The 27,667-nt window shown below is 38.6% G+C and overlaps 1 protein-coding gene across 1 annotated transcript in view; it reads left to right on the top strand.

The window, feature by feature from the left end:
* Positions 1–27,667, top strand: part of NME8 (NME/NM23 family member 8) — a 104,612-nt gene that overhangs the window by 58,844 nt on the left and 18,101 nt on the right. Inside the window, exons 9-15 of the mRNA XM_058179689.1 lie at positions 4,884–4,976; positions 9,188–9,438; positions 13,682–13,860; positions 14,964–15,108; positions 16,192–16,299; positions 24,092–24,240; positions 25,438–25,582. Coding sequence (XP_058035672.1) covers positions 4,884–4,976; positions 9,188–9,438; positions 13,682–13,860; positions 14,964–15,108; positions 16,192–16,299; positions 24,092–24,240; positions 25,438–25,582 — 1,070 coding nt within the window. The remainder of the gene's footprint in view (positions 1–4,883; positions 4,977–9,187; positions 9,439–13,681; positions 13,861–14,963; positions 15,109–16,191; positions 16,300–24,091; positions 24,241–25,437; positions 25,583–27,667) is intronic.

The following is a 27,667-nucleotide window of genomic DNA, read 5'->3' as shown; positions in this document are numbered from 1 at the left end:
GCTGAACAGAAGACATGTTGTTATGACAGTTTAGTGTGAGCCAGGCCAAAGTTTGTTAAGAGCCCAAGTAAACTGTCCTACATGGCAGGTTGCTGCTCTTAGATGCATCAATGAATGACTGCTATGACATGGATGAGACACCTACGAATGGGTGGGGCTTTGATCATACAGGGATTAATTTTATTTACTGACTCCTCTTACCACCACCACCACTCAGGTCAACAAATCCCCTCCTCTACAGTAAAAAGGATATTTGATTAGCAATGCCCTTTCTTAATAGGATAGTCTAGTTCATACACACTGTATAGCCCAATATTTAGATTGTTTTTATATGCTTTCTGTGGTGCTACCATGCATATCGTTTAGAAGCTATTATTATACAGAATGCAGCAGCCAGATTGCTCAAATCAGCACCTTATTATGCATCTATTAGTGTTGAAGTTCCTGCATTGGCTACTTATTAACTATTGAACCAAGTCGAGGTTTTTCTAATGGGATTCAAAATTCTAACCATTATGTTGCCTGTTAAATCTAACAGACCTATAAAGTACTAAGATCATTGGAAAAATCATTATTGTAACTTACTACCAGACGTGACAGCTGTTTTTGGGGAATGTTCTTCTCTCTGACATTCAGGTGATAGCAGCCTTGATGTGTTTTTGGCAGCTCCTAAAGTGCAGTATTGTTTAAGATAATTTTTGTTATGGACTGCAGTAAAGATAATGAATAAATAAGGTAATTAATAAGTCATATATAAGGGAAGATAACAGAATGTGGCTCAACTTGTTTGGCTTTGAATAACAATGACCTGATTAATATTTAGCTGAAAAACTACCCAGAAATTGTGAGCTGTAGACTAGAGAAAGAACAAAATGATAAATCACTTCAATATAGTGATTTAAAAACATGTAAATCAAGAGAAATTTTATCTCTAAAAGTGAAGTGTTCATGAAAGTCTGCATAACAACTCACACACACACACCACTTATTTCAGCGAATACACACACACACACACACACACACACACACTCCAATTCGAGTGAACCGGTAGCAATAAAAACTATCGGTTCAGATGAACTGGTAGTAAAAAAAAGCTACGGTTGATTGAACCGGTAGTTAGTTACTAGTTCAGTTAAATGGGTAGTTAAAAAAAGCTAGGATTCGACGATCAGAAAAACCAGATCCCATAAAAGAGGAGGTGGAGTTGCACTGTATGTAAAGGACCATTATATTGCTATAGAAATGCATGAAACCAAAGACAAAAACCTCCTAGAATGGATATGGGTCAATATAAAAGGAAAAAACAACAATATGGCCATAGGTGTATACTATAGGGCATCCAATCAAATAGAAAAAATATATGTCCTTTTTGCTAACTAACTAAAAAATATATGTAGGAAGCACACTACAATAGTAATGGGGAACTTCAATTACCCTGACATCAATTGGAAGATTAATTCTACACCAAGTGAGAAATCAGATTAGTTCCTAACCAACTTTGTTTTCCAAAAGATAGTGGAGGGAACTAGCGGGACAGTCATACTAGACTTAATTCTTACAAATGGAGAAGAAGTGATAGAGGGAGTTGAAACTGCGGGAACTTTGGGTGAGAGTAGAATAGAATAGAATTTTTTTTATATAGAATAGAATTTTATTGACCAAGTGTGATTGGACACACAAGGAATTTGTCTTGGTGCATATACTCTCAGTGTACATAAAAGAAAAGATACCTTCATCAAGATATCAATGATACCAGAGTCTTAGATTTTAAAAGAGCTGATTTTAATAAATTCAGAGAGAACTTGGAAAAGATTCCTTGGATGAAAATCCTAAAGGGGAAAATAACTCACGAATCTTGGGAAACTCTGAAAAATATGATCAGAAAAGCCCAGGCCAACACAATACCACTGAAAAAGAAAAACAAGAAATCCAAGAAGAAACCACCATGATTGCACAAAGATCTCTCTGACAAATTGAAAGACAAAAAGGAAAAGTGCAAAAAATGGGAACAGGAACACATAACTAAGGCAGAATATCAGCAAATAGCAAAACATGCACAGACAAAGGCAGGAAAACAAAGGCTCAGAATGAACAAAGATTTACAACAAAGTCAAAGATAATAACAAAAGTTTCTGCTAATACATAAATAACAAGAAAAAAATCAAAGAAACAGTCAGTCCACTGAAGAGAGAAGATGGCAAGAAAGTAATAGACAACAGAGAGAAAGCAGAGCTGCTTAACTCATTCTTTGCATGGGTCTTCATGAAAAAAGCAACTATAGCCCAACCTACCAAAAAATAATTGTAAAAGACAGACTAGAAATTTTAAAAAAAGTTAAAATAAGCAAAAAAAATAGTAAGAGAACACCTGCTGATCTGATCTTGACAAATAAAAAGCCCTGGGAACTGAAGGGCTGCATCCCAGAATTCTAAAGGAGCTGGCAGATGTCATTTCAGAACCACTGTACTACATCTTTCAAAAATCCTGGAGTACCAGGGAAAAGAGCTGATGTGGTTCCCATCTTAAAAAAGAAAAAAAAACCAGACCCAGGAAACCATAGGCCAATCAGCCTAACATCAATACCCAGGAAGATATTGGAAAATATAATAAAAAACAGATCTGCCAACTTCTAGAAACAAGTAAAGTAATAACCAGCAGTCAGCATGGGTTTGTTAAAAACCCAGTGCCAAACCAATCTTATTTCATTCTTCAACATAGTGACTAAATTAGTAGACAAGTGAAATACTGTGGACACAATATACTTAGACTTCAGCAAGGCATTTGACAAAGTAGACCACAACCTACTTCTTTCTAAGCTAGAAAAAAGTGGGATAGATAGCATCCGCCACCCGATTTGATTTGTAACTGGCTGACAAACTGTACTCAACGAGTAGTCCTTAATGGGTCTATGTCTACATGGTGGGAAGTAAGTAGTGGGGTACCACAAGGTTCCATCTTTGGCCCAGTACTCTTCAATATCTTTATAAATGATTTATATGAGGGAATTAAAGGGGAATTTACCAAATTTGCAGATGATACTAACCTGGCAGGAATAGCTAACACCCTAGAAAATATTCTCAAGATCCAGATGGATCTTGACGAACACTGGTCCCTATCTAACAAAATAAAATACAATTTACAGAAAAGTAAAGTCTTACACTTAGGCAAGAAAAACCAAAAGTACACATATAGACAGGGTGAAACCAGGCTTAACAGCAGTAACTGTGAGAGGGATCTTGGAGTCTTAATGGATAACCAGCTAAATATGAGCCAGCAGTGTGCAGCAGCAGCCAGAAAAGCCAATGCAATCCTAAATTGCATTAACAGAGGGATACAATCAAGATCAAGTGAGGTTCTAATACCACTCTATAAAGCCCTAGTAAGACCACACCTAGAATACTGCATCCAGTTTTGATTACCACAGTATAAAAAAGATGTTGAGACTCTAGAAAAAGTGCAGAGGAGAGCAACCAGGATGATTAGGGGACTGGAGACTAAAACATATGAAGAACAGTTGCAGGAACTGGACATGGATAGTCTAGTGAAGAGAAGGACCGGGGAGACATGATAGCAGTGTTCCAATATTTGAGGGGTTGCCACAGAGAGGAGGGGGGGTCAAGCTGGGGTTGCAAGGCACCTGAAGGCCAGACAAGGAATAATGGATAGAAACTGATCAAGGAGAGATTCAACCTAGAAATAAGGAGAAATTTTCTGACAGTGAGAACAATCAACCAATGGAACAGCTTGCCTTCGGAAATTGTGGGAACTTCATCACTGGAGGCTTTCAAGAAGAGATTGGACTGCCATTTGTCAGAAATGGTGTAGGGTCTCCTGCTTGGGTGGGGGGTTGGACTAGATGACCTACAAGGTCCTTTCTAACACTCTGTTAATCTGTTAATATAGTGCTTTAAACTTATAGTTTCCTCTATATGCATGTTAGTCATGATATGACTAACAGGTTCTTCTGAACCTAGAGCACTGGAAAAATAAAAGAAAACAAAAAATAGCTGCACTCTAAGTGATAGATTATCGAATTTACCCCTTGCTGTATAATCCAATTGCTATTCAAAACTCTCCCAGAACTCTATAGACTTTGGCTTTGAACTGTATTTTGCCAGTTCTCAGAATGCAGCATCTTGTCAAGCATTCTAATAAAATCATTACCAAATCTAGCAATGGAAACTTTTGTTCCATTCTCCACTTTAAAGAACGGCAAAGATTATAACAATTTAACCTTTTTAAAATATCTTCAAACATTGAGCCTATTCCCACCAAGTATTAATTTATATCCCTGTATTCCTATCTCTCTATTAAACATTTTAGGAACAGATTGTTTGTGCAAAATCCAATGAATGTATAAATAGATAATTAATAGTGGGAATTGATAACTTCTTGGCATAATCCTATTAGCTAATAGTTTGCCTCCGGCTTTCTAACCATAGGGAAAAGATTGAGTTGCCAAGGTAACGATAACAGAGTTGGAAGGGATCTTGGTGGTCATCTAGTCCAAGCCCCTGCTCGCACAGGAGACCTATACTAGGAATTTGAACCTCCAAACTGCCAACCTTTCTGATTGACAAACTCAGTGTCTTAGCCACTGAGCCACCTTACTGTTTGATACAGAGTACAGTAGAAGAAAAGCAAAAAAGTGTCAACAGCATTTTAAATTCTAATAATAATTGTATCCCTGGCTTATTAAGGGATAAATTTCTTTTCTTTAGAAAGAAACTCTTTTAAGGCTATGGTAAGATGTACATTTATTTAAATTTAGTTAACATGTTCTTAAATTAAATAATTGGTTAATTTAAAAAAAACTTTGAGAACTGAAACAAATAACCCATTTCCCCCTTTTTAAATATACTTGCATTTTTCTACAACTGAAGATTATTGAAGCAGGCTCTGTCATTCTTGCAGAAGACAAGAAGATTTTAACTGATGAGCAAGTGAGGAATTTTTATGAAAGCAAATCAGAAGAGGTAATAAGCTCAAGGTGGGGAGGTGAGGGCACAGTTACTGTTAAGATATAAAAGGCTCTCAATATAGAGGAAAATATTGTTCATTGTAATTACTGAAAATTAGTTATGATATAAACTGCACGTTACCATAGTTGTGAAAGTTCAACAGTATCATGCCTTTTAAATAACCCAGAAGTTAACACTATGTGAACAAATTTCTCTGAAGGCTACCTTCCCAAAGACTTAAATTGCCGCCTTCTAGAATCATGAACAATCATTATTCTGATATAACAGTAATGAGACAAGATTTCTATTATTTCAACAATGGCTCGTGATGTTAAAAATGTTATAATTCACTAGGAGGAATGGCTTCAATGCCAGAGCTAGAATAGAGCTAGAATAGCAAGAATAAAGATGTTTTGGTTCTTTGGTTTAAAAGTCTCACTAGATGCTTTTCAGATTTCCCAACTCAGTATCTCCAAAAGCGATAGTGTCAATTGAAAGTGATTTGAATAGAGACAGTTGGTGCCTGCAGGTATTCTTGGCACTTCCACCCCAAATCAGGAACTAAAAAACAAATTAAGCAGGTATGGATTAAGGCAAATGGGTGTCTTAAACCTAGACCAATAATGTTGCACCCTCAACAAAAGTGAAAATCCCATGCTTGAGGCAGAAATAAATCTAATATTTGACAACACCTTCAAACCAAACCTTTAAAAAGGACACAAACCATGCCAAAGACAATATGTTTTTTTTAATAATGTAGATTAAAGTTGAACACAGCAGATAAGGACAATAAAAAAATGGCTAAAGTGTGGCAGTGAAAGAATTAAGGGCATGATTAAGGTGGGGGTCTTTGGTGCTTCCCTTGGTGCTCTAAGCTCATGCTTATTTTGCTTTAATGATCAAATTAGAGCTGAAAGTAAGAGCATGCCTGCAATATGGCATTTAGTTACAATATGCTCTCTGGCATGACTTCTTTTTAACAGTTATGATCAAAGAGAAAGGGTAGATTGGAATAAAAATGGATTTTTGCAATGCAATCTGTCTTACAAAGTTGTTGGGAAAAAATAAGAGGGAAATCTTTCTTAATAAATGATGGAGAATTAATGTAATAAACAAACAATTCTAGTTTTTCGATGTCAATCATTCCTATTCAGAGGAGCTATTAGGTGGATATGCTAGTTTGACATGGCAATTGTATTTTCTTTGTTAGAGAAGCCTTCATTTGACAAAGCACTTCCATATGGTCTACCTAAAGAGTAGGACATGGCAGTACTAGACAAGCTTTGATGGGGAAGGACTGCATTTAACATCTGGAAAAAGTTTAAGAATGTCTGGAGATGAGGCAATAATATAAATGAGTATGACCTGAATTTTTATTTTCCTAGATTTGGGAGATGAGAAATTAGGTCTTTGTTTTTTTAAACATGTTAAACCAATGTTTAAACAATGGATATAAGCACTACTGTTCTACCCAATGAGATAGCTTATCCATCTTACAGTAATTTTACTAAACATTACAGTTAATGTTTACATTAATTGTATGTTAAAATTGAGGACAAATACTAATAAAAACATCAAACTATTCTTACTGATTCCACAAAGTGCTGCCTGATGACCCTGGTTTTCTGATCCCTTTTGGGTAAAGGGGATTCTGAGGTTCAACTTTACGGCTGTACTGAGGAATTTATAAAGCATCTGATTGGCAAAATTGCTGAGATCCATTCTCAGTTGGAGACCAAATGAGGTATGGGTTTACTAGGGATGCTTGGAGAACAATCTTACCCATTAACTGGGAACAATTTGATCCTGTTGGATGGAAGGAAGTCATCAGGATCCTTGGGATGATAAGTACATTATATCCCTTTTTCAAGAAGCCATCACTGAACCCTATTATTCCTGCTAACTTTTATTTATTTATTTATTTATTTTGTCATAACAATATATGTAGGTATCATATTTATATTTATCTAGCTTCCCTTTTTAGAAAAATGATTGAGAAGGTAATGCTGCAGCTTCAGAACATCCTGAGTGAAACAAATTATCTTAACCACTTCCACTCAGGTGTCAGGCCCAGATACAGGATGGAAATAGCACCGGTCACACTTCTTGATGATTGGGAGCAGGCAGGAATAGGATTGAGGTAGTGCATTCAGTCAGGCTCTTTTTGACTTCTTGGCAGTTTTCGATATCATTGGTCATGGCTTTCTTTAGGGTTAACTTTGGAGTTGAGAGTGGGACACACAGTCTTGTGCTGGTTCACTTCCTTTCTCTGGGACTGATCCCAATTGGTGTTGATAGGAAATGAAAGATCCAGCACCTTTCTAACATCTATGTGAAGCTGTAGAGATCTGGGTGGGGAACAACAGGCTACAACTGAATGGAGTGACTGTATGTAGACGGCTCCTCTGAATATGAGAATTTACCATCTTTGGCCCTGGATGAGATTGCATTGTTCTAGATGTACCTGGTATATAATCTGGGGGTCTGCCTAGTTTCACCACTCCTGCTTGAAGAGCAGGTGGCAGTATTGTCTAGGAAGGTCTTCACTCAACTTTGTGTTGTACACTAGTTATGTCCTTTTCTGGATCAAGAAGCCCTGGTTGGAATCCAGGAAGAGAGCCTTCTCTGCTTTTCTCCTGCCCTCTAAAATATCTTATCCCCAGAATGGGCTTCCAAAAGAGTATTAAGACCTGACTCTGCCAAATTGCCATAGGGGTTGAAGAGTGATATGTCATTCTGAGGACGATGCTGATGTGAGATTACTGCATGTCCTTTTTTAAAATTTGTAATATTTTAATTTTAACTTTGTTCTTAATTCTGTTGTATCGTTGTGGTTTTCTTATGCTTTATACCATTTTTTTTTTATTCAAAAAGTTTTACAAATTTTTTTTTCCCCTTTCCCCTTCTCCTCTCCCCTCCTTTCACAACCCCCTCCCCCCCCCGACTTCCCGGAACGGGCACAAGGTATAGTTAAAAATAAAACAAACATATGCTAAAAAAATTTCATCCCAACTTAATTATATCCCTACAATCATCAATTCCTAACTTCCCCCAAAAACAATCAAGAATAATACATCATAATCATTCAAAAACAGTCTGATAACTCTTAGTCTGATATCTACGTTGAATATAGTCAATCCATTTTTTCCATTCCTTTAAGTATCTTTCTTGTATTGTCTTTCAAAAGGCTGATATCTTCGCCATCTCAGCCAAATTGGCAACCTTCAATATCCATTCTTCTATTGTAGGTACTTCTTTTTCTTCCAGTATTGTCCTATTAGTAATCTTGCTGTTATTAGATTTAAAATCAATTTAGTCTCAATTACTGTACAATCCGTAATAATTCCCAACAAAAAAATTGCGGCAGGAACTTTATCTTCTTTTTCAAAACATTTTGTAAAATCCACCAAATTTTTATCCAAAAGGCCTTTATGTCCTTACAAGTCCACCAAATGTGAAAATATGTAGCGTCATCACAATTACATCTCCAACATTTTGCTTGCATATCTGGATACATACACGATAATTTTTTAGGATCTAGATGCCATCTATAAAACATTTTATAAAAATTTTCCCTCAGATTCTGTGCCTGCGTGAATTTAACATTTCTAACCCAAATTTTTCCCAAGTTTCCAATAATATTGGCTCCTGAAAATTTTGTGCCCACTTTATCATACAGTCCTTTACCAAGTCCCTTTCAGAATCTATTTCAAGTAACACATTATACAATCTCTTTATATGCTCCTGAGACTGATTTCTAATTTGCTTTACCAAATTTCCCTCGTTCTGCTCTATACCAATTTTCTGATCTTCCTTCCATCTAGCACGTAGTTGCTCATATTGAAACCAAGTATAATTTTTCCCTTCCTCTTTTAATACGTGCAGAGATTTTAATTGCAAATTACCTCTTTCAGTATACAAAAGATCTTTATATGTAATCATTTCCTGATTCTGTTCTATATTTATATTCTCTATTGTATGTCTAGGACTTGCCCATATAGGAACCTTATAATTTAGTTTATAAGAGTATAAACATATAGAACACAAATTCCCATGCATAACATTTCCTGGCTAACTAAAATATTGTATTTTATTATAGTTTTCATTAACAGATTGTTAGACAATTGGTAATAAATGTAGTGATATTTTATATCTCATTAATAAAAGGATAATGGAGTGAGGTCAGAATCTTTCATGGTATTTAACACAAAACATTTTTTCTCCAGCTTGATTTTGAAGACTTTGTTTCATATATGCTGTCTGCACCCTCCTATATTCTGATAATATCTGAAAGAAAGCATGGCCAAAATATGCCTTTTTTACATGAATTGGAAGCAGTGGAAGAAGAAGAGGAAGAGGAAGAGGAGGAGGAGGAGGAGGAAAAGGAAGAAGAAGAAGAAGAAAAAGGAGAAATGAAAGAAAGGGGAGAATTTTTATCTGAAGCATGGAGGAAACACTCTGTGACACCTGTAATTGGGTATGTCATGTAAACTTATATGTATGTTTATATGAGAAAAATATTTATTTTTCAAGTTCATAATTCACAATTAGTATCAGGCTGGATTCAGGCTTGAAACAGATTCATTTGAACCAAATGTATTACATTAGTTTAATGTAAATCCCATTATGTTATTAGATCCAACCATTTTTTCACTGAAGACAATTTCTGCTGAAATTAATGGGATTTATAACTTTGAATATCTTGTTCCCCAATCTGCTCTATGGTAGCTTAAATTACCTGGCTTCATTCAATTACTTGGCAAATGGCTATAATTTATACAGACTTTAAAGATTATGTTCATAATATATCACAGGAACATTGTGGGGCAGAAAGGATTTAATGTATTGAGGCTTTAATTGATTTTTGCAGAAATTATTATTTAGACATTATAACAGACAAGGCCAACTGTCATATCCCTGATTAAAGGTTGGTCCCCTCCTTCCATCTGGAATAATTGTCATTTCCACCTAGTGCATAACTTTTAAAAGAATTCACATGTAGTAGCGAACAAGGAAAGTCAATCAAATCAAACCAAAATCAAACCTAGTGATCAATGAAATAATAGAAATCACAGCCAGCTTTTCCCGCATAAGTTGCTTCAGCTTTTAATATATTTCAGAAAATAATGGTGTCCACCTAAATTTGCAAGAGCTCATTAAAATAGAAGGAAAAAAGAGACCATGAATTCACATAAAGATTTGATTTTTGAATGTACAGTATTTTTTGGAGTATAAGATATTTCAGAAACTAATGGTGTCCACCTAAATTTGCAAGAGCTCATTAAAATAGAAGGAAAAAAGAGACCATGAATTCACATAAAGATTTGATTTTTGAATGTACAGTATTTTTTGGAGTATAAGATATTTCAGAAACTAATGGTGTCCACCTAAATTTGCAAGAGCTCATTAAAATAGAAGGAAAAAAGAGACCATGAATTCACATAAAGATTTGATTTTTGAATGTACAGTATTTTTTGGAGTATAAGATGCACCTTTCCCCCGCAAAAAAAGAGGGTGAAAATCTGGGTGTGTCTTATACTCCGAATGTAGCCCTGCCCAGCCTCTTACATGGAGGTTTCTGAGGCTGAAAAAAGCCTCAGAAATGAAGCTTCAGAAAAAAAGCCTCCAAACAGAGCTTCAGGAAAAAAAGGCTCTGGAAGGAAGCTTCAGAAAAAAAAGATGAAGTTTCAGAAGCTTTTTTCTGAAGCTCTGTTTCGGAGGCTTTCAGATGCAGAAAAAAAGTTTTTTCTGAAATTGAGTTTCAGAAGTTTCAGAGGCTGGGAAAAAAGCAAGACACAGAGCTCACAACCAATAAACCTGTTGCTAAAATTCATCTCTGGGAACAGCTGATTGGGGGTATTCCGGGAGGCCGATCAACCTGCCAATCAGCTTTTTTCTTATTTTCCTCCCCAAAAACTAAAGTAGTTCTTATATTCTGGTGCGTCTTATATTCTGGAAAATACAATATGTCCTGATGTGTTCTGATAATCTGAAAGAGAGGGATGGAGAAAAGAAGAGGTTAACCAAAATTTATCAGTACTGTAATGTATATGCAGATATAATTATTTGAATACTTTTGTAATTAAAAAACCAGAATAGCACTTTACTAATTCATTTGGACCACTTCTAAAACAGTCAATTCATCAGAATGTTGAGATAATTTTCAGAGGCAGATTTTTTAAAATGCCTGCTATTCTCATATTTTGTTACAGCAAATAGGAAACTTGGCTAATCTCACAAGCATAAATCAGTTATTACATTGTTATGTATCTGAATGGGAACTATCTGGGAATGCCAGGCCAAAGGGCTAAATTGGGAAGCTGAAGAAACATCTCAGAAAAAAGCAATATCAAATCATTTTTGTGCTGTTGCCAAAGGACTTGAGGAAGTAGCGTCTTTGATGCTTGCTTGCTATCAGCTGCCATAGTAATGGGGAGGGGGGGAGAGATTGGCAGTTGGGTGGGGAAGTGAGCAGGAGTGAAGACAGCCTGTGTGAACAAAACAGGAGGGATGTTCTCATGATCTACTACGCAGCTGAATGGAGTTATTTATACCCAGTCAAGGTCAACCATCCCGGAATACCAGATGGACAAAGATACCTGAAGATGTGCCCCATATCATGACACCATATGGAATGGGGATTGGTCATTCAGCCTGGGTCCCTGAGGGGAGGGATTTGGGGAAACTTTTAATATGTAACTTTTGAGCTTTTTGGCTTAGATCTTTCTTTTCTTTTATTGCTATCATTTCAAACTCAGTTAAAGTACTTCTTCTCTACAAACATGGAGTTAGGGCTTTTCTTTCTTGGGTTTTGACAAATGGAGAAGCTAAACCAAGGCCTAGCTGTCCCCCTGAGTGGACCAAGGAGTGCCAAGCAGCCTTTGAGAAGTTGAAAAGGTTGTTTGCAACAGAACCCATCCTTAAACATCCTGACATGGAGGCCCTCTTCCTAGTGCAGGCTGACACCAGTAATAGCTGTGTGGGTGGTATTACTACAAGCCAATGCTACTGGAACTTTACAATCCTGTGCCTACACCTCCCAGAAATTAACTAAAACTGAAAGGCTATGGGCAATATGGGAGAAGGAAGCATTTGCTGTCTGATAGCCCTTGCAAACCTGGAGGTATTTCCTTGAAGGGCAAAATACACCTTTTGAGGTATGGATGGATCATAAATATCTAGAGGCCTTAAAAACACCCCAGAAATTGTCACCCAAGCAAATCTGTTGGGTGCAAAACTTCAACCATTTTAATTTCTCCTTGAGCTACCTCCCTGGGGAAAATAACTTTATGGTGGATGTTTTATCTAGAATTACCCCAGTATAATAGCACTCTGCCAGAAGTGATCCACCACGTTGGCCCCTCTGGTGGTCACCAGAGCCCAGGGGAAGAAGGACCTTGACCTTCCAACTAATTTAAATGAGCAATTAAAGGGACACTGAAAACTGATGACTGGTTCTTGTCCTACTCAAATGATTGCACCATTTGTGATGGCCTAGCATGGGTGGGCACAAAACTATACATCTCTGACAGTCTTAGGGGGACTGTATTACAACAGGTCCACAATTCGAAAATCACTGGAGACTTTGGGTTCATGAAAACTTTACACTTAGTTAAACAACAGTTCTGGTAGCCCTCTTTTTAAAAGGACATAGAAGCCTATGTCACAGTTGTCCTGTATGTGCTTCCGAAAGAGGCGTCCTGGAAGGCTGGTTGGACTTCTCCAGAATGTTGCAAGCCCTAGTGCTCCATGGAAGGAAATATCCATGGATTTCATCATTGAACTACCTGAGAGTGGAGGAAATACAGTCATTTGGGTGGTCACAGACTTGTTTTCCAAGCAAGTGCATTTGTACCCTGCTCCAAGATTCCCTCCGCAAAAATACTAGCTAAACTATTTATTCAACATGTGTATAGGTTACATGGGGTTCCCGAATGCATCACTTTGGATAGGGAGGTGCAGTTCATCTCCCACTTCTGGAGGCAGTTCCTGAAGTTGTTAGGCTCCGCGCAAGGCCTAAGCTCCTCCCACCACCCTCAAACTAACAGGGTTTATGAACATTGTGAATAATTCAGTCCTAGAACAATACCTCAGTTGCTACGTAAATTATCAGCAAGATAACTGGGCCGACTTACTGACTTTTGCAGAGGTCACTTATAATAACTCCATTCATAGAAGCGTCAGCTTCACCCCGTTCAGAGTGGTTTCTGGTTAGGCCTTCGTACTTATTCCAGAGCTGCTGCAGGAGAAGCCCCAAACCCCATCTTCTAGTGGAATGGATTGATCAGCTTGAGTACCTGTAATGTGTTAGACGAGGCTCATTGAGCCCATAAGAAACAGGGTGTCAAGAAAGGAGCCAAAAGAGCCCTGAGGGGAGGGATTTGGGGAAACTTTTAATATGTAACTTTCGAGCCTTTTGGCTTAGATCTTGCTTTTCTTTCGTTGCTATCATTTCAAACCTAGTAAAAGTACCTCTTCTCTACAAACATGGAGTTGAGGGTTTTCTTTCTTGGGTTTTGAACAGAGGCACGTCTGACATTTACCTTATTCAGTATAATACAGACACCACTTTCGCATCTCTTTTTTGCCTTTGATATGTTGACACGCAATATTTGTTATTTTTCTTCAGGATCACAGTATTTAATTTTGAAGATGTTGATGATAAAGTAAGTCCTGTGTTAATATTAAATACATTTTTACATTATTTTCCTTTTTGTTAGTTTGAAAGAGATGTTGCAAAATCAAGACCTGTTACATCACTGTGATATTCAGGATCGTGTTGAAGAAACAAGCAGGCAACTTGCCTTCTTTTTCTCTGATTTTTCCAAGCAAAGGAATGAAAAATCTGTTGAGCGAACACTGGCATTAATCAGACCTTCCCTTTTAAAAGAAAGAAGAGGTTGGTGGCAATTATTACAGGCACTTTGCACACAACTGAAATATATGGCACTTTGCTATTTTTACTAGGGCTTGATAAAAAGAAAGTGGAAGAAAAGCAGAAGTCGTGGTGTTTTATGAGATTGGCTAAGAGCTGACAATACTTTAGACAGATGATTGCATGTATCTGAAAAGTTACTTTTTTTAGCTTGAGAAACCTATTTTGATTCAAAGTCCTGGCATATTTCTTTATTAGACTGACACTATTTTTAAATGTATACATTACAGTTTTAACCCATCTTTTTGCATATAAAAAATAAAATAAAAACAACTGAAATCATTTTTAAACAAAAATATCTAAGGAAATGCACACTTAAAATGTGGTGTAGTTTGAAACATGCAGACTTATTCTCTCTCTTTTTCTTTTTCTTTTCTTGCATGAGTGTAAATGAAAAATGTGTGAGTTATGACCCAAATTAATTGAAAGCTTAAAGGAAAGCTAGTCTTAGAAAGCTCAACAGGAAAATATTATGGAACAGCCTTTTCCAACCTTGAAACCTTTCTGAATCCCCTAGCTAGTATGAGTATTATTCTGAATACTGGGGATTAATGAGAAGCTGCCCATGTATCAGAAAGCTATCACAGAAATATATTGTGTATTTCAAATAATCATTATACATGACTATTCTCAAGCAGCAAATATCTAACTGCACGATGAATGACAGTCATTTTGCTATAGAAGATGGCTTCATGTTGCTGCACTCATATCCTAATTTTCCATTCAGCAAAATTAAACAGTTAAAAAATCTAAGTAATAATCTAAATAATCCTGTCTCAATCCTCCTTGTTATTTATTTTATGATTGTGATAGGTCTGTTTCCTCCTTCATAGCTTTCCTTTCAGTGTTAACAGGTTTACTCCTCCAGGTATTAGAATATAACTTAGCTGTTAGATCAGAAAAAAGTATAGAACATGAAAGAGGATATTTGGAGCACAGAATAAGATTTGAGGCCAGAATTGATAGGATAGTGAAGCTGTATCATCCTCATATTAGAGAAGCACAAGTCATTTAAATAATTATACATAAATAAAAGTAATGCGGTCAATATAATTTTTGCTATGCAGAGTCTATTCTGAATAGAATTATGGAAAATGGCTTTGAAATAGCCATGCAAAAGGAAATCACCTTATCAGAAGAACAAGCTCGTGAATTCTACCGAGAACATGAAAATGAAGATTATTTTCCATACATTTTGGATCAAATGACCAGGTACCTAAGTTAAATGCATTTTCTACAATACTCCATTCCATCTTAACTTATTATAGAATAGGAAATCCTAGTACCATATATGTTATATACAGAAGCTATAAATCCATGATGAGCATCACAAATCTGCAAGAATTTCTCAAAGTTCAACTTCTAGCACCAGTGGGCTCCTGTGTGAATCTTGTTACTATCAAGGATCATTCAAGGAGGGTAAAAATTCAGTTGTTGGATTGAGGCCATCACCTTGACTGCTTTTGTCTCAGTCCCTGAGGGATACACCTGTTATTGCCCAATGTTTGATTTCATTGTGCAGTCACAGTGTGCAGTCTATCAATTTAATTTAGCAATTTACAGTGATAAAACAGGCACTATAGACATTATAAAACTCTTGTAACAGTAACAGAGTTGGAAGGGACCTTGGAGGTCACCTAGTCCGACCACTGCTCACGCAGGAGACCTATATTAAGAATTTGAATCCTTGGTCAGGATAAGTACAATGATTGTCAGTCTCAAAAGGAAAAATATTCTTAAGGCAAAAATTATGTGAAGAAAGTCTTGTTGTTAGCAGTAGTAATGGTTTTAACTATCATTATAGACTGCTGTCATTAAGGAAGTCATTAAGGAAGTTTAAAATAACAGAAATGGTATGGATTTGTAATTTGTTGAGAAGCAGTGTAAATATAATCAGTTCTGATGAGGACTTATATTAATGTTGTTATCTTAAAGCAAGGGTCTCCAACTTTGCAGCTCACTTCATGAAATTTGAGATTGTTCATTGATTCCCAAAAGATGTTTTATGTGAAAGCAATTTTAACAGTATCACTTTAGCAACAACAACTCTAATAAAGGATAATCTCGTCAACTCTTCAGGTCAATATTTACCACTTTGTTTTTTTTTTTGCCTTAAACAGATTTGTATGGTTTCCCTTGTAATTGTAAACACTTTTAATTCTATGAAGAAATCTTGGTTTTGGCTTTTTTATCCAGAATATTTGTTGGTTACATTCCAGAATGTTTGTTACTGAATTTATATTCATTCAGAAGAACAAACAAACAAACAAATAAAGCTATATTTGTCTTGACCAGTGGGCCAACTCTTGCTCTTGCTTTGGTACGAGAGAATGCAATCCAAAAATGGAGGGATTTACTTGGCCCAAAGAAAATCCAAGAAGCAAAGGAACAATACCCACAAAGGTAATATTTTTTATTGTAATAATGGCATTCTGAAAACTGTATTTTATTCTTCTATTGAAGTTGTGCTCTCTTGTGATGTTTATGACAATAGTGCCATCATCTGGATAGTAACTTATACTACTTCAGCATGTTATAGCAAACTATAATACACAATACAGAAATACCTTTGCAAAAGACACTTCTCTGTAGTCATTTCTCTGTAGGAAATCATGTGTTAACTTAAAAGGTCCATCTTTTAAAAAGGACATTACATTAATATTGTGCAAGCAGGAACTTGCACTCATGCATTTACAGAAAGGTGAAATAAGCAAGTGTATGTATTTTATATATCACTGACACTGAACTTAGTGACTGAAAATGATTACATTCTTTTCTCACATTGTTATTTATTGATTAAATTTGTATTTAATAAATATGACTTTTTATTATTCAATGAAAAGTTTAACTTCTGAATAAAATCACTTCAGAAACTCATTTATTGATAACCTTTGGATTGGTTCCTAAATTATTGAATAAAAAGTCACTCCAAGGTTGCCTCTCTTCATCTTTCAGAGAACCTCATCATCAAAATATTGCCAACAAACAAGGGTCAGACCATAAGAAACATTTTGCAGAGCCCCTTAATCATTTTTTCCTCCCTAACAATACTATATCACCATTTAAATAAGAGAAACTGGTTATGCTTAAGAAGTATTCACCACTACATCTGTATTGCCATATGGAAAAACCCTTGAGGAATTACACTGTTCCGCATTTCTTAGATTGCCCTTTAAAATGTCAACTATTATTATTGAATGAAATTTTCTGAACTGATGTTGAATTTTGCTTAAGGTAATTTCTATGGACAAATAAGGTGTAAAAATGTCCCTCTACCACAAGACATTTTGTTAATAATAACCGAGTTATTTCAATTTCCTGCTGTTGATAGGAATCTTTATATGAATTTTAACTTTAGGTGAACCTTGTGTTCTCTGTATTGGTGGAGACAGCAGCCAGGTATGGGTTGTACTCGTCTGTTCAGATTGGAGGACCGAGACTGCTAAAGTTGATAAACCCCGCCTCCTGCTGCTAGGAACCCAGCTTTTGTCACAGTCCTTCAGCTTGGACAGACGTGTCGTGAGTTTTCTCCTACTCTTGGATTGCACTGATCTTCTAATCATTACTGGATTATTAGCCCCTTTTTTTCTGCCTGGAGTTTTTATTCTGGTTGGGGCTGAAGTATCTCCACTGTCTGCAGAATTAATGTTATAACCGTGCTTCAATCCTGTTGAACTGCAGGCATTCTGGGATATTTTTAGAGGAGTGTGAATGCTCCTGAAGGCTGCGGAGACTTGGATAGTGAAGTTTTACACTTCCCATTCCATTTGGGGCAATGTTTTAAGTGTCTGCCAAGGGTTTGCCTGGTGGTGGCTTAATTGTTCCTTAATCTCATCACCTGGCTGTTTACAATCGCTATGGAGCTCTCCGCTCCCATTCAGGCAGCCTGCTTCGTGCCTAACCCTCTGTCTCCCATTTGCGATCAGATTCTGGCTGGTTTGCAGTATCTAGAGCTTGTTTGCCACGCTTGTTTCAAACAGCATCAGGAGACTTGTCAGATCTTTGGCTCCCCCCTCCATCATGTGGTGGCCGCCATTTGGTCTACTTTGGAGAGCTTCACATGAGGTGTGTGTTGGTATAGCTGCCTTAGCCAATTTGAAGCAGCAGTTTGGGGTTTTGTGAAGCCTTGTGCTCGGAGGCATTAACAGCGGCTGTCTCCTGCTCAGAATTGCCATTGCTGTTAGTGATTTGACTTATCACATCTAGCGATTTTCAGAGCCCTGCGTTCCTGCCTTGCAGCTGACGGGCGCCATTTTGGGTGCAGCTTTAATATTCTCTGGCCATTCTGCCTCATTCTAGAGCTTGGTCTCTCATTAAGGGCTATTTCTACACATTAACCCTTGCTTTTATCAGAAGCTGAGAGTTGTTTCCCTTGCTTTATTTCTAATATGCCAAAGGCTGTGGCTAAATCTAATAAGCCTTGGAGATCAGAATCTCCAAATGGAGAGGAACCAGGTCCATCTTTTAGCAGACCTTCCAGGGCTCCTTCAGATAGAAGTGGTCGTTCTTCCTGCCATAACCCCAAATCAATCTCGGCTTCTAGCCATTCTAAGCCTGCCTCTAAGGCTTCTCCACGAGATAAACAGAGGTGGGGCCAACCAATAAAGAAGATTTGCAGCAAGACTGTTTCTTCCTTGCCTGCTTCTGCAATGGCTGCTCCAGCTTCTGTTAACCCGGCTGGGGTGCCTGCTCAGGAAAGTGCAGTGATAGAGTCACCTGGACAGATTTCCTTGCAGAGCTGTCCTGTTGTTATCCCTACAGCTGCATTGTGGGGTGGGGGAAATCCCCTTCTCCAGCCATTCAATCTGAGAGCGAGGTCATGACTGTCACTTCTGGACCTGATCCTCAGTCTGCTCCGGCCACTGAGACTCCTGGGGTTAGCCAGGTGACAGGTCATCAAGTACCCTTACCTGATAATATTCAGACTATTATAGCCCAAACTATTCAACAGACTTTATTATCCGGCTTTCATCTGTCGGGTAGGGCTTCTTTTATTCAATCTGCTATGTATGTTGTTGAGGACGATCCTGAGGTTGAAGAGTTTCAATCCCAGGCAGGCAGGCTTCACCATCTCACTCTATGGTGAGTCATCCTTCTTTTATGGAAGTCTTTGCACGTGGAGATCCAGATCTATCTGAGGATGAGGGCTTATCCCCGGAACAACCTGCATTTACAGGACTTTTTCCTCTTAATCTCTTTAAGTCATTACTTTTCAAGGCCATCAACGTGGCACAACTTGGCCCTCCAGCCGACTAGTTGAGGCCCCATCTTCCAAGGGTCCTTCCGATCTCCTTTTCTCAGAACCTGAATGATCTTTAGAGGTGGTTCCTGTTCCTCGTCTCTTTGTGGATGTTGTCAGATGTCAATGGTTTTCTCCTGGATCTTCCATTTTCCCTTCTTCAGCTGGCAAACGTCTTTTCAACATTGGTGCTGATTTGTCTTCCATTCTGCAGACCCCTTCGGTAGATGCATCTGTTGCTGCCTTAGTGTCTTCTTCTTCGATTCCTGGCCAACCAGAGGAATGCTTACGCCCAGAGGATAGGCGGGCAAGCTGTCTCTTCAGAGGGTGCATCAAGAATCTGCTTGGGCTATTCGTTCTGCATCTTCAGCCTTCTTCTTCAACAGGGCCACTCTGCTGTGGCTTCACCAATTGCAAGCAAAACCTCCTGCTGATGATACCAGAATTCATCAAGATCTGAACAAAATTATTGCTGCAGTTCCGTTTTCAGCTGATGCCACCTTACATTCTATGCGCTCTGCCTCCAGGTCTATAGCTTCAGCTTTACCAGCTCGTTGTTTACTCTGGTTGCGTCATTGGCAAGCGGATACTCACTATAAGTGGGGTTTGACCTCTGCACCCTTTGCTGGAGGATCCTTATTTGGTGCTGCATTAGACCCTCTCCTCGTTGAGACCAAGGACAAGAGGAAGGTTTTACCTACCGTTCATCAGAAAGGGGAAGCCCGGTTTAATCTGATTTCCCGTCAGTCTTCCTTTCGAGGTTATGACTGCGGGGCAGGCTCTAATAGGTTTCGGGGCTCATTCAGCCAAAGGCAGAGGGGGTCCCAGGATAGGAGTTCTCGGGGTAGAGCCTTTGCAGCAAAGCATCCCTTTTGAGGGGGAGGAGGTCGTTCCTTTTGATGCCACGCTAAATGCAGTGTTGACATTCCTATTGGTGGTAGATTGTCCCTTTTTGCGGACCAATGGGACATTATTACCTCAGATTCTTGGGTCAGAAAGACAATTTGATATGGTTTAGCTCTGGAATTCGTCACCATTCCTCCGACCTTTTTCACACAATGCCCCTTGTTCAAGGATAAGGACAGGCGGAACCTCATGGAGTTGGTGATTAATCACCTCCTGAAAATTAAGGCCATTCAACGGGTTCCGGGAAATTAGTTGGGACAGGGATTTTACTCCCATTTGTTTGTAGTCCCCAAATCATTGGGAGGATGGAGACCTATTCTAGATCTCAAAAGATTGAACCGTTTTCTGATATATCGCAAGTTCAAGATGCACTCGCTGCGATCTATCCTTGATGGCGTCCGAAAGGGTGACTTCCTTGTTTCTATTGACCTCACTGAGGCTTATTTACATATCCCTATTCTTCCCGATTATCATAAGTTTCTTAAATTTTGTTATGGGGGTAAGCATTATCAATATAGGGCTATATATATATAGGCCTGTCATCAGCCCCTAGGACCTTTATTAAGATCCTAGCTGCCTTGGCGACACGTATCAGAGACATACCGGTCCACCTACACTGTTATCTGGATGACATTTTGATTTTGTCATCTTCTATTTTTCAGGCCAAGGCAGATCTCCAAGTCACAGATCAGGTTCTCACTGCTCATGGTTTCTCTGTTAACATGGAGAAGAGTCATCTGATTCCTTCGACCCGTCTGCTTCATTTGGGATCAGTGATTGACTCTATTGAGGGTAGAGAGTATTTATCCCAGGAGAGACAGAATAGCCTAAAGGCACTGTCTCACAGGATTCAGGTGGAGCATAGAGTGTCCTTATTGGTGTTACCTCAGCTTCTGGGCAAGATGATCTCTTCCATAGCCATTGTTCCTTGGGCTAGATTACATGCTAGAGACCTACAATGGTTCCTTTTGCCTTTTCAGAAGGCGAGCAGCGGCAACTCTTCCACCAAAGTTCAGGTACCAAAGAAGATCCTCAGCCCTTTCCTGGTGGCGTTCCCCTGCAGTCACCAAGGGCTCCCTGTTTCATGAACCTCAGCACCTGGTGGTTACTACAGATGCCAGTCTTCTCGGCTGGGGAGCTCATTTTCAATTGCTGGTAGCGCAAGGCAGGTGGACCTCCAGGGAGAGGCAGTTTCATATCAACTGGCTGGAGTTGAGAGCTATATTTCTGGCCCTTCATCACTTTCAGGTCCATCTAGCAGGCGCTCATGTCTTGGTGCTCACGGACAATGTTACAGCCAAGGTGCATGTCAATCATCAGGGAGGCATCAGATCCAGATTCTTAATGACAGAGGCGAAGAAGCTGTGCCTGTGGATGGAACGACAACTTCTTTCTGTGACGGTGGAGCATATTTCCGCAGTCACCAATGTACAGGCAGATTGGCTCAGCCTTCAGTTGATCGACCACGCAGAGTGGCGTCTACATCCGGATTTGTTCCTGGACATTTCACATTGGTTTGGCACTCCAGCGGTGGATATGTTTGCTACCGCTCAGAACACATATCTTCCTCCTTTCTTCTCCCTGTTCCTGCATTCTTGTGCAGAAGGTGTCGACGTTCTCTGCAGCAAGTGGCTGCGAGGTCTTCTTTACACTTTTCCTCCTCTCCCTCTAGTTCCCAAAGTGGTGAGGTGCATACTGGAGGAACAGGCGGAGGTCATTCTTCTCACATCCCATTGGCCCCGGAGGTCTTGGTTCGCAGACCTCAGATTGTTGCCAGTGGCTCCTCCATGGCGGATTCCTCTCACCAGCAGTTCGCTCAGCCAAGGGGTGGTTCTTCATCCAGATCCTCAGTGATTCCAGTTGACCGCCTGGCGCTTGAGTGGTGCGCCCTGCGGAGAGACAGTATTTCTAATTGGGCCATCAGGACTATACAAGCGTCTTGAAGGTCCTCTACAGAACGCATTTATTCTGCCACTTGGCGAGTTTTTTGTTCCTGGTGTGATAAAGTTGGAGTTTATCCTCTTCAAGTTTCAATAGGCCACATTGTGGACTTTTTGCAGGAAGGTTTGGACAAAGAGTTACCACCTAATACCTTGCGAAAACAGGTGGCAGCTCTGTCTACTGTTTTGTCCTTGGGGTCTTTGCCTTCCTTAGTTCACCACTCTACTATCAAGAGATTTCTTAAGGGTGCTGTAAATTTATGCCCTCCTGTTATACATAGGTATCCCACTTGGGATTTATCTATTGTGATGGATTCCCTGACTGTTGATCCATATGAACCAATGAGGGCCACCAGCCTTCGCCTTTTGACTTGCAAGGTTGCATTTTTAATAGCTGTGACTTTGGCCAGGAGGATTTCTGAGTTGGCTGCTCTCTCAGTTTGCAGTGACCTCTGCGTTTTTCACCCAGATTGAGTGATTCTTCGCCTAGATCCTTTCTTTATTCCTAAAGTTAATTCTGCCTTTCATCGTATGCAAGAGCTTATTCTCCCAGATTTTTTTCCTCACCCAGTTCGTGATTTGGACCATCGTTGGCATACGTTGAATGTGCATAGAGTGTTACAGATTTATATTGAAAGGACAGCTGATTTACGACGGACAGAGTCCTTATTTATCTCCTTTACTCCAGTGTCCCTGGGTCGCAGAGTTACATCATCAACCATTGGCAGGTGGATTGGACTTACAATCGCCAAGGCTTATGATCGCCAAGGCTTAGGAGCTTCCCTTCCATGGCTGATCCTTTCCATGACCGATTCATCTGACAGCACACTCCACTCACAGTGCAGCTACTTCAGCGGCGTAGGCTACTCAAGCTCCGTTGTTGGAGGTTTGCAAAGCCACAACCTGGACTTCACCTTCTCCTTTCATTAAATACTACAAGATTGACAAATTCACCTCAGCTGATGCAGCTTTTGGAAGTAGGGTGTTGCAACAGATGATCGCATCAGAAGCAAATGCTGACCAGCCCAGTCCCGCCCACTCTTAGGGATACTAAACTTTGGTACATCCCATACCTGGCTGCTGTCTCCACCAATATGGAGAAGGGGCATTGGGACTTAACTGACACGCACCTTCTCATTGAGTGAAGACAGCAGCCAGTCCCACCCTGTTTTGGTCTGGTTTTACTGTTTAATAAATCTGTTGTGGTTGTTTTTTCCGACACGTCGAGTTTGCTTCTTCATCTTCGCCAAAAGCTGGGTTCCTAGCAGCACCTGGCTGGTGTCTCCACTCAACGAGAAGGTGCTCCACTCAACGCCCCTTCGCTGTTCCAATCCCTTAAAACTTGTTTCATGAGAAAAGTTATTTATTCAGCTAATCATGATTTATTTTCAGAATTTGCCCTGCCATTGCTTTCTTATTTTAAAATAAAAAAAAGCCTGAGGACAGAATGTTTATCTGAATTTTCTTACTGAATGTTTATAGATACCGTTATTTTGTCTTTTTTAAAAAAATTGTCTTTCTCAAAAGAAATACCATGAGAATGTGTTGGAAAACAAAAGATTGAAATAGCTCTTGGACAGTACTTTAACTGATTTAATTGGCACTCTGACTGATGCATTGATCAAATTGCTGATATCAGTGACTGACTCATGCTTTGACCACTTCCATTACAGATGCATTTTTTAATGTTATCTATGTCAGAAGCTGGCAAAGAAGGAAAGCTTGGAGGAAAATTACGAATTTTAAGTTCATCTCACTCTGAAATTCATCATTCATCCCAAAGAACTATGTATATGTACTTGTAACTCGTGTGTGTGTCTGTGTGTGTGTGTGTGTGTGTCTGTGTGTGTGTATACACATACATACAGTACATGTGTGTGTATCTAAATATATACATTCAATTAGAAATGGAACAAAGATCTTCTAGGAGAGACAGAGAGAGAGGGAGGGAGGGAGAGAAAACTAAAAACAATTGCATGCTTCCACATTTAATTTCAGGAATTTTTATGGCTGTATAACCTCACAGTTTAATATATTTGAAGTGAGGTTATAACTTGTAAGCATGAAGTTTCTGTGCCATTTTTCTAATTTTCTGACTTCATTGTTCCAGTTTACGTGCTGAGTTTGCAATCCATGATTCTCCAATCAATCAGTTGCATGGCAGCGCAAACACGAACAAAGCTACAAAGGAATTACAATTCTTCTTTCCTGTAGAAAACACTATGGCTCTCATTAAACCCTCTGCTTTTGAAGAGAAAGGTAATATTATGAGGTGTTCATATTTTTCTTTATACACATATTAATTGCCTGTAAAATAAGTTAAACCATTATAAAATTAGTTCATCTCCATCTGCATATACCAACAAATCTCCTCCTTGCACAGTAATACACATAAACATATTCTCCTCCCTTCACTTATTTGCAACAGTAAGAAAATGAAGAGAACAGACAAAATAAGGGGAAGAGGTAAGAGGTATCCTGGGAACAGAAGGAAAAATAAAATGGGAGAAAAGTGGATGTTTAAAAGGCAAAGGGAAGAGGCAATTGGACAGAGTAAAAAAAAAAAGATATTGAAGCCTTGCTTATGCATTACAAGTAATTCTCGATTTATGACATGTTACTTACTGACCATTTCAAGTTGTGATGGGCTCCCCCAAAGTTATTTCCAACTTAGTTTGTAATTCCAGCAATTGCCCGTATCCCTGTGTTCATGTGATTGCATTTTGGGCATTTGGCAACCAATCCACACTTACATCTATTTACAGTGTCCCATAGTAAACAAAATGCCCATTGAGTACAATGTGTTTGCTTAACAACTGCAGTTTTCACTGAACAACAGTGGCAGTCACTATGTGACCGTGGCATTCACTGAGCAATCACAGCAAAAAATGTCATAAAATTGTGTAGGGTCACATGGTAACTTTTTGACTGGGACAACTTACAGCTGTAATTTCAGGCTTACTTACAGTTTTAAGAAATCAACTAACTATACAGAGTTAACCTTAATTAGGCAAGCAAACCAGTCCCATGCAAAAATCTCCAAGCAGAGGCATCTGCAGGGGAGTTCTTAAAAGCTCAAGATGGTAGCTTCATAGTAAAGGTTCAGGGCTTCAATTGCACCATTCTGGTTGCCATCTTAATTTTTTTTTCCTCACACAAACCCTCAAACCATATTTTCAGCAGTCAGGTTTATAGTAATTTTCATCTTCTGCCAATTATTTTTAACAGATTTCTTTTTCTTATTCATAAATGTAAAAGTTCTCAATTCACAACTATCATTTGGAAATAACACTTTCAGGTAAACAGAAATTCTGTAGTTAGCAAGAAAATAAAGTTTCTTTTTGTCAGTTTTCATACATTTGAATATATTTCATAATTCAATATTATACTATACAATACTATACTATACTTTTAAGATTGAAATAGTGGAATGTTGATGTCCCCCTCTTCTTCTAGATAAAATTATAAATGAAGTAAAAGATGCTGGATTTCTAATCTCAGAATTGAGAGAAGCACACATAAGTCCCGAGATAGCAGCACAGTTTTATCAAGATCATGAAGATAAGCCATATTATAATCAACTAGTGGATTATATGTCAAAGTAAGTGCCTGCTTTTTTGTTTTTTTAAAAAAACAAGAACAAAATTTGATGGAAACAGAACTGACTTTGAATTTGTCAGACAAAAAAAATTGCAAGGCTAAAGTATCAAAGAAACAGTTTATTTCTTTTGCATCATTTTAAAAGAATAACAGAGTTGGAAGGGACCTTGGAGGTCTTCTAGTCTACCCTGTTCAAGCAGGAAATCTATGGCAGGGGTGCCAAACTAGTGTCACAGCATTGTCATATGAAGTATTGGGACTTTTTTCCCCTTTGCTAAGCCAGGTGTGGGCTGGCCAGCGCATGATGCATCTGGCCCATGGGCCATAAGTTTAACAGCCCTGCTCTATGCCATTTCAGACAAATGGTTAATATAATATAACAACAGAGTTGGAAGGGACCTTGGAGGCCTTCTAGTCCAACTCCCTGCCCAGGCAGGAAACCCTACACCATCTCAGTCAGATGGTTATCCAACATTTTCTTAAAAATTTCCAGTGTTGGAGCATTCACAACTTCTGCAGGCAAGTCGTTCCACTTATTAATTGTTCTAACTGTCAGGAAATTTCTCCTTAGTTCTAAGTTGCTTCTTTCTTTGATCAGTTTCCACCCATTTCTTCTTGTTCTACCCTCAGATGCTTTGGAGAACAGCCTGACTCCCTCTTCTTTGTGGCAACCCCTGAGATATTAGAACACTGCTATCATGTCTCCCCTAGTCCTTCTTTTTATTAAACTAGACATACCCAGTTCCTGCAACCGTTCTTCATATGTTTTAGCCTCCAGGCCCCTAATCATCTTTGTTGCTCTTCTCTGCACTCTTTCTAGAGTCTCAACATCTTTTTTACATCGTGGAAACCAAAACTGGATGCAATATTCCAAGTGTGGCCTTACCAAGGCATTATAGAGTGGCACTAACACTTCACGTGATCTTTGGTTATTACTTTGTTTGCTTTTAGGTGTTCGGTGATTCGTTGCTTGATTATCTTTTCCAGAATCTTCCCCAGTATTGAGATCAGGCTGATAGGTCTGTAGTTTCCTGGATCTGTTTTTTTTCCTTTTTTGAAGATGGGAACTACATCAGCTCTTTTCCAGTCCTCTGGCAGCTCCCCTGTGCTCCAGGATCTTTGAGATATAGTTCAGTGGTTCTGAGATCACGTCTGCCAATTCCTTCAGAACCTTGGGGTGTAATCCATCCCAATGGTGATGGATTACACCCAAGAAATGGTGGTCCATCTCTTCTTAAAATCCTCCTGTGATGGAGATCCACAACTTCTGAGAGCAAACTTTTCCCACTGATTAATTATTATGTCAGGAAATTTGCCCTTATTTCTAGTTTGCTTCTCTCCTTGATTAGTTTCCATCCATTGCTTTTTGTTCTGTCTTCAGATGCTTTGGATATTACTGAAGGTTGGCTCTCTCTTCTTTGTGGCAGTTGTTTAAATATTGAAGGCTGCTATCATATCACCCCTAGTCCTTCTTTTCATTAAACATATCCAATTCTTGCAATTGTTCTTCATATTCATAGTCTCCATTCCCCAGTCATCTTTATTGCTGTTCTCTGCCTTCTTTCTAAAATTTCAACATCTTTTTTTTATCATGGTGACCAAAACTGGATGCAATATTCCAAATATGGTCTTATCGAGGCATTATCAAGTGGTACTAACACTTTGCATGATCTTGATTTTATCCCTCTGTTAGTAGATGATCAAAAGGTTACTAGAGGCAATTTTACACAATCAGCACATTGAATTGATGAATTACAGTAAACTCTTGAACAAATGGAAAGTCTGTGATAAAGTTTCTGTGCAAAAACATTGAAAATAAACCAGTGCTTTGGTTTCAAGGGCACCTTTTAATCATTAGTGTATAAGTTCTCTCTATGTCGTTTTCAGTGACATATGAATCCTTAATTATATTTAATCATGACTGAAAAAATATTATAAATTCTTCAGAGTAATAATCAAAACCAAAGTGGGAAAAATCAAGCTCTGAATGTCAGCTGCATATTTTTAAGTAATGTGCAACTACACACCTTGTCAATAATTGCTAATGTCTCCCACATCTAATTATATCCATGCAGCTGATCTCCTG

The sequence above is a fragment of the Ahaetulla prasina genome, chromosome 4, assembly GCF_028640845.1.
Source record: "Ahaetulla prasina isolate Xishuangbanna chromosome 4, ASM2864084v1, whole genome shotgun sequence".
NCBI classification, from domain to species: Eukaryota; Metazoa; Chordata; class Lepidosauria; order Squamata; family Colubridae; genus Ahaetulla; species Ahaetulla prasina.
Note: the sequence above shows the minus strand (reverse complement) of the source record. Positions and strands in the feature narration are given on the sequence as shown.